The 7,436-nt window shown below is 50.0% G+C and overlaps 2 protein-coding genes across 2 annotated transcripts in view; one reads left to right on the plus strand and one right to left on the minus strand.

Annotated features, from left to right (window-relative positions):
- The window catches only part of Avp (arginine vasopressin), a 4,341-nt gene extending 1,802 nt beyond the window's left edge, over nt 1–2,539 (plus strand). Inside the window, exons 3-4 of the mRNA XM_013010644.1 lie at nt 2,049–2,147; nt 2,433–2,539. Coding sequence (XP_012866098.1) covers nt 2,049–2,147; nt 2,433–2,539 — 206 coding nt within the window. The remainder of the gene's footprint in view (nt 1–2,048; nt 2,148–2,432) is intronic.
- A 4,811-nt stretch (nt 2,540–7,350) lies between these two features.
- Oxt (oxytocin/neurophysin I prepropeptide) overlaps nt 7,351–7,436 on the minus strand; it is a 781-nt gene continuing 695 nt past the window's right edge. Inside the window, exon 3 of the mRNA XM_013010948.1 lies at nt 7,351–7,406. Within this exon, the coding sequence (XP_012866402.1) occupies nt 7,351–7,406 (56 nt within the window). The remainder of the gene's footprint in view (nt 7,407–7,436) is intronic.

A 7,436-nucleotide genomic window follows, 5' to 3' on the forward strand; every position in this document is an offset into this window, starting at 1 on the left:
GCCCCCCCACCCCCGCCCCTGCAGCTCGGAAATAAACCTTGGAAGTGCACCACGGTGTCTGTTTCCCGTCTCTAGGGGTGGGGAGGGAGGGGCAGAAGGAAAGGGCGCGCGGATCCCCTACCCCGCCCTGGCCGGGTCCTGCATCCTAAGTTGTGCGCAGGAGCTGGGAAGGTGGCTCAGTGGTAGAGCGCTTGCCTTGCGTGCATGAAGCCCTGGGTTCGATTCCTCAGCACCACATACACAGGAAAAAGGCAGAAGTGGCGCTGGAGTGCTAGCTTGGAGCAAAAGAAGCTCAGGGCCAGGCGCCCGTGGCTCACGCCTGTAATCCTAGCTACTCAGGAGGCTGAGATCTGAGGATCGCGGTTCAAAGCCAGCCTGGGCAGGAAAGACTGAGAGACTCTTATCTCCAACAAACCACTCGGAAAACCGGAAATGGTGCTGTGGCTCAAGCGAAGAGTCAGGAACAGTGCCCAGGCCCAGAGTTCAAGCTCCACGACCGACAAAAAAAAAGCTCAGGGATAGTGCCCAGGCTCTGAGTTCAAGTCCCAGGACTGCCTCCCCCAACTCCCCCCCAAAAAAGAGGTACTAAGTTGTGGGCAGATCCACCCCAGAGAAAGAACAAATCGGTAAAGGAAACGATCTTCAGGCCAGCAAAGATGCTTCTAAAACCACACCTATAATCCTAAGCGACTCAGAAGGGGCTGAAGCCAGCCTGGGCAAGAAAGTCTATGAGACTCTTCTCTTCAATAAGCCAGAGGAAGAAAGCTGAAAGTTGAACTGTGGGGCAAGTGGTAGACCGAGCAAAAAGGAAAGGGACCTGAGTTCAAGCCCCAGGAAAAGAGAGGAAGTGGGGACGGAGGGAAGGAGAGAGAGGTAGAGGGGGAGGGAGGCAGGCAGGCAGGCAGGCAGGAAGGAACCAGTGCAATCTGGGGATGACCAACAACAACAAGAAAGAACAAAAGCAGGGAGGGGGAAGGCATTGGTGCACAAGAGATAAAGCAGAAGGATGGAGAGAGATGACACAGAAGCTGAGAGAGCAGGGCAGGCTTCACTTCCACCCAAGGGACCTCCCCCGGGTTCTCAGATTCCCAGGGCAAGGCCTCGTCCATCCAAGGCTGTGCTTGTGTGTGGAGTGGGTTAGACACAGCACTGTGGACCTAGCAGAGGGCACTCAGGCTACTATATGCCCTGTGCCACAACCATTAAGGCCCTCAGTGTGGGAGAGAGACTGTAGGGAGAACAGAGCTGCAAACTCATGGACGCCAGCCCCATGCAGCCCACACACTCAGAAAAACAGACAAGACAGGTGAGGGGTTAGAACATTGCCTACCATGCACCTGGTCCTGGTTCCTCTAGCACTGAAAAAAAAAATTATTAGCGACACGTCCATGACTCTTGACCTCACCCACAGACAGACACCGTTAAAAAACCATAGGTGTGAGGGCTGGGAAGGCGGCTCAGTGGTAGAGCGCTTGCCTTGCATGCCTGAGGCCCTGGGTTCGATTCCTCAGCACCACATAAGCAAAATGAAAAAAAGCCGGAAGTGGCACTGTGGCTCAAGTGGTAGAGTGCTAGCCTTGAGCTGAAGAGCTGAGGGACAGCGCCCAGGCCCAACCCATAGGTGTGCCCAGAGAAACCACAGCGATGACAGATGAACACGAGGATCACCAAGTCCATATTCACATCACACACGCACTGGCTCCCACACATAGGACCCTCTCATCCTTGAACACAGGGCAAAGATGTCTCTAGTACTCGTCCCTGCCCTCCGTCCCCTTCATCCCCTCATTTCCTTTCCCTCCAGCCCCTTGTCCCTCCTTGCTTCTCTTCCCTCCCTTGTGTCCTCTGTCCCTGAAGCCCTGGGAACCTCCCATCTTCCAGGGTGTCTTTTCCTTGGCTGTCTTGTTTCAAGACTTGGGTCCACAAGAGGTTATATGGCTTTCTCAGCAGACACTGACGCCAGGAGAGAGCACAGGCAGAGAGATGGCCGGCTGACCCCCTCCACCCAGGCCAGGGGCCGAGCCTGTGACCCACACTGCCCACCCAAGAGCCCTTTGGCCTCCTCAGTGCTCCCTTGGCTTTCACCTTTGACCCCTGCAGAGACTGCCTCTGCAGTGGCAGTGCAGAGAGGGACCAGGTGGATCTAGGTGAGGCAGGGCCGGGCAGTGTCTCCCCACCATGGATTCCTGCGTTCTCCACATGTGGCCTTATTTAGGGTCTGCCCCTAAATGGGGTAGAGCTAGGTAGGGCCAGACCTAAAGGGAAGGCTATCAGTTCTTTGTGACAGAGGAAGGTAGAAGAGGGATGTGGTTTGGCTGCACAGGATCTAATCCCCAGCCTTGTGTCTGGGCTTGCACATTTCACAATGAGATTCAGAGCCTCCTACTCCAAGGTAGAGCCTCTGCTACCTGTTTTCTTCCACCTGTCTCCAGATCAGTCAAGTCCTTCCTCTGAGATGTTGCTACATCTGCCTACCCCCACCCTGCTCTCTGTCTCTGGACATCTTTGTATTCCTTCCCTCCTCCCTGGAGTCCCCTGACCCAGCTACAGAGCACTCTCAGGAAGCTCTGCGCGGTCTGTGCTCAGCCCCTCCAGGGGTGCAGGGGCTGCCACAGCTAGTGACACTCCAGAGCAAGGTATCCAAGCCTCTACACCTCCTGTTTCATAAAGTGGTGACATCAGCATCTTCTCTAAAATATTTCCTGATAAGCCAAGTGCCAGTAGCTCACACTTGTAATTCTAGCTATTCAGGAAGCTGAGATCTGACTACTGAGGCTCAAAACCAGCCCTGGCAGAAAAGTCCATAGGACTCTTACCTTCAATTAACCACAAAAGCCAGAAGTAGAGCTGTGGCTCAAATGGTATAGTGCTAACTAGCCTTGAGCAAAAAGAAGGTTAGGAGCCATGTACTGATGGCTCATGCCTATAATCCTAGCTACTCAGGAGGCTGAGATCTGAGGATTATGGTTTAAAGTTAGCCTGGGCAGAAAAGTCCCTGTGAGACTCTTACCTCCAATTAAGCACTCAAAAACCAGAAGTGGTGCTGTGGCTCAAGTGGTAGAGTATCCAGGCCCAGAGTTCAAGTCCCACAACTGACAAGAAGAAGAAGGAGAAGGAGAAGGAGAAGGTGGTCAGGGACAGAACCGAGACCCTAAGTTCATGCCCTGGGACAAGCAAACACACACTTTGTTGAATCTCAACAAAGGCTGGTTAATGCCTTAAAAATATTAATAGCTTTTGTTTTATTAATTTCCACTATTTTTTGTGCTAAGGATTGAACTCAGGGCCCCGTGCATGTGTCCCACCACTGAGCCACACTATCAACCTCCCCTTGCTATATTTTAGTGGTCTTGGGATCTGAACTCGGGGCCTTATATTACTTATTAGGCAAGCAAACTACCACTTGAGTCATTCCCCAGCCCTTTTTGCTTCAGTTATTTTCTGATTTGAGTCTTTGTAAATACCTGAGCCTGCTTGTACTGTGATCCTGTTATTTGTTTCCTTCCGAGTTATTAGTTGAGATAGGCTCTCACTAACTTCTTGCTTGTGCTGGCCTCAAACTACAATCCTTCCGATCTGTCCCTTCTGAGTAGCTAGGATTACAGGCATGAGCTTCCTATGCCCAGCAAAAGTTGGCCCATATACATACTGTTTTTCCTGGTGATACCAAGATTTGAAATTAGAGCCTTGAACCAAGTTTCTAGTTGTTTGTTTTTATTTTTATTTATTGTTTGGTCAGTTATGGGGCTTGAACTCAGACCCTGAGCTTTTTTGTTCAAGGCTAGTGCTCTACCTCTTTGAGCTACAGCTCTACTTCTGGCTATTTGGTAGTTAATTGGAGATAAGAGTCTCATGGACTTTTCTGCCTGGCCTAGCTTTGAACCTTGATCCTCAAATATGAGTAGCTAGGATTTACAGGCATGAGCCACTGGTGCCTCTCACTGGTTCAAAGCCAGCTTGCACAAGAAAGTCCACAAGACTCTTATCTCCAATTAACCACCAAAAAAAGCAGGAAGTGGAGCTGTGGCTCAAAGTGGCAGTGTTAGCTTTAGGGAAGGAGTATCTCTAGTTTAAGGCTAGCCCTTGGTGGAACCCTGTCTCAAAAAGAAAAGAAAAGAGCCGGGCGCCAGGGGCTCATGCCAGAAAAGAAGCTAGATTGGAACTATGTGGAAGAGCACCAGTTTTGAATGAAAAAGCCAAGTAAGAGTGTGAGGCCCTGAGTTGAAGCCCTAGTAACAGCTCTTAATTAACTAATTAATATTCCACTGTCTCCCAATAACATCAAGCTGGGGAAATTTAACACATGGGCCTTTGAGGACATAAAAGATCCAAATTTAGCAGGGCGCTGGTGGCTCATGCCTGTAATCCTAGCTACTCAGGAGGCTGAGATCTGAGGATCACGGTTCAAAGCCAGCTGGGGCAGGAAAGTCTGTGAGACTCATCTCCAATAAACCACCAGAAAACCAGAAGTGGTCCTGTGGCATAAGCAGTAGAGCACTGGCCTTGAGCTGAAGAGCGCAAAGACAGTGCCTAAGCCCAGAGTTCAAGACTCATGACCGGCAAAAAAAAAGAATCCAAATTTAAGCCTGGCACCAGTGACTCATGCCTGTTATCCTAGCTACTTAGGAGGCTGAGATCTGAAGATCACGGTTCAAAGCCAGCCTGGCCAGGAAATTCTGTGACTCTTATCTCCAATTAACCACCAGAAAACCAGTCATGGTGCTGTGGCTCAAAGTGGTAGAGCGCTAACCTTGAGCAGAAAAGCTCAAAGACAGTGCCCAGGCCCTGAGTTCAAGACCCATGAACATAAAAATAAAATCCACATTTAGCCAGGCATTCTGGCTCAAACTTTTAATCCTAACTAATTAGGAGGCAGAGTTTGGAGGATTGCAGTTCAAGGCCAGCCTGAACATAAAAGTTTGAGAGACTCAACATGGTATCCCAGCTACCGAGTAAGCACCATAGCTTGATGCAATGTCCCTTACCTGTCACCTCCAGCAACAAAGGTATACACCTACACATTTCTGCCTTCACCCCGATGTCTTCCTGTCCCCTCCAGTGTTACCCTCCCTATTCTAAGTATCAGTAATTTCATGATGATCACAGTGCTAACCCCAGGGTTATTTTCTAATATGTATTTGAAATGCAGACACATGCGAATTTTCTTTAATCATCCTTTCAGTTTCTTTAATTTTATGCATTGAGGTCAGGGATTATAATCAGTATAATGTTGGCTCCTACCTTATAATTGCCTTCTTTTATGACAAGCGCAGGGTTGGTTTTGTGAGCATTTCATATGTGTACCTTTAAAGCCACACTTTCTCTACTTGTTGAGTGTAAGGTTTTTTAGACATCTCTGGCTTCAAAAGTTTTAATGGTGAAGGGAGAATGTTGAAAGGGGTGATAACATCAAGACGCATTGTATCCATAAGCTGCTTTGTTACGTGGCAACCGCTTTGGGCAACTGTTTAAAGATAATTTTTAAAAATTGCCATTCATTAGTGGCTCATGCTTGTAATCCTAGCAACTCAGGATGGTGAGATCTGAGGATCATAGTTTGAAGCCATCCTGGGCAGAAAAGTCTGTGAGACTCTTACCTTGAATAAACTACCCAGAAAAAGCCAGAAGTGGCATTGTGCCTCAAGTGGTAGAGTGCTAGTCTTGAGCACAAAGAGGCTCAGGGACAGTGCCCAGGCCCTGAGTTCAAGCCTCAGAACCAGAAAAAAAATAGATAGAATATTATATATTATTAGATATAATTGCATAATTTTTTTTTTGCCAGTCCTGGAGTTTGAACTTAGGGCCTGAGCTTTTTACGATCAAGGCTAGAGCTCTACCATTTGAGCCACAGCTTCACATCAGGCTTTTCTGGCAGTTAATTGGAGATGAGTCATTTGGACTTTCCTGCCTGGGCTGGCTTCAAACTTTGAGCCTACGATCTCAGTCTCCTGAATAGCTAGGATTACGGAATGAGCCACCAGTGCCTAGCTCATAATGATTGTTTTTGTGTCTTGTTCTTTTTACCTATAGATAACAATCATTATCTCTCATTATTTTTCTATTGATTATGTTGTGTTCAGTGATCACTAGTTGCTGCTTGTCTTTCTTCTTTTCCTCATTTTGTGGATACAGCTTGTTGCTAGGCCTTTCCTCCTTTTGGCTTTGGACTCATTCTTCAGGGTGGACTCTCAGGGTTGCCCGTCCGCCTGCAGGGTGCCCAGCTTGGGCAGATTCTCTTACTTCATAGGCAGTAGGGCCCCTGGGTTCAGGCCCAGCACTAGTGATAGCCCTGCCTGTGCTCAGCTCCCCCAGAAGACAGCTCCATGGCCTCCTTGGGGCCTGGTTGAGAGTCTTACTCTTGGGGAAAATAAGGCCCTTGGGGTGCCCCCTTCCACCACCCCTATCAGGCTAGCCCTGTTCCCCTAACTTTCCATGTATGGCTCAAATCTCCTCTAGGAGTCATTCAGTCATTCCCTCTGCACTGCCAGCTTCCCGTTCACCAGGTGGGCCCGGTCCTTGTCCATTCATTCACTCTTGTCTTTTGGGACTTCCCAAAGTTCCGTGTGTGTGTGTGTGTGCCCACCTGCCTATACTAGAGCTTGAACTCAGGGCCTGGGCACTGTCCCTTAGCTTTTTTGCTCAAAACTGCCACTCTACTACTTGGCCACAATTCCACTCCTAGCTTTTAGCTATTTAATTGGAGATAAAATGTCAAGGACTGGCTGGGAATGTGGCTTAGTGGTAGAGTGCTTGCTAGCCTGGGTTCAATTCCTGAGTACCACATAAACAGAAAAGGCTAGAAGTGGTGTTGTGGCTAAAGTGGTAGAGTGCTAGCCTTGAGCAAAAGAAGCTCAGGGACAGTGCCCAGGCCCTGAGTTCAAACCCCAGGACTAGCAAAAAAAAAAAAAAGGGGGGGGGGTTTCTGATCAGGCTGGCTGTGAGCCAGGACCTCAGATCACAGCCTCTGCATAGCTGGGTTTCCCGGCGCGAGCCACCGGCAGCCACCAGGTCTGGAAGCTCTTCAGCCAGCTTGCAGGTCCCATCTTGTGTTGGGAGTGGGGAGCTGGGGTGTTCCCATGGGCTGGGCAGGCTGGTCAGTGCCTCTCCATCCCCTAGGGATGGTGGCACCTGGAACAGTCCCCAGCGTCCCCTCTGGGCCCTGTGGCTCTTCTCTTCATTGTCACAGGCCTGTGTGTGTGTGGGGGGGACCAGGCCAGGGCACTTTTCCACCCCCAGTGCCCCTCCCTCCCACTCAGACCCTGGAGACACACACGAGTCAGGTTGGAGAAGGAAGATCCGTTTTATTTTACTATCATTACTTCGGGCGGGGGACAAGGGGCGCGGTGGGGCTCAGCGCTCGGAGAAGGCGGCCTCGGGGTCGCAGGCGGGGTCGGAGCGGCAGCCGTCTGCGAGGACAGCGGGAGTCACGCCGGAGC

The sequence above is a fragment of the Dipodomys ordii genome, unplaced genomic scaffold (genome assembly GCF_000151885.1).
Source record: "Dipodomys ordii isolate 6190 unplaced genomic scaffold, Dord_2.0 Scaffold13, whole genome shotgun sequence".
NCBI classification, from domain to species: domain Eukaryota; kingdom Metazoa; phylum Chordata; class Mammalia; order Rodentia; family Heteromyidae; genus Dipodomys; species Dipodomys ordii.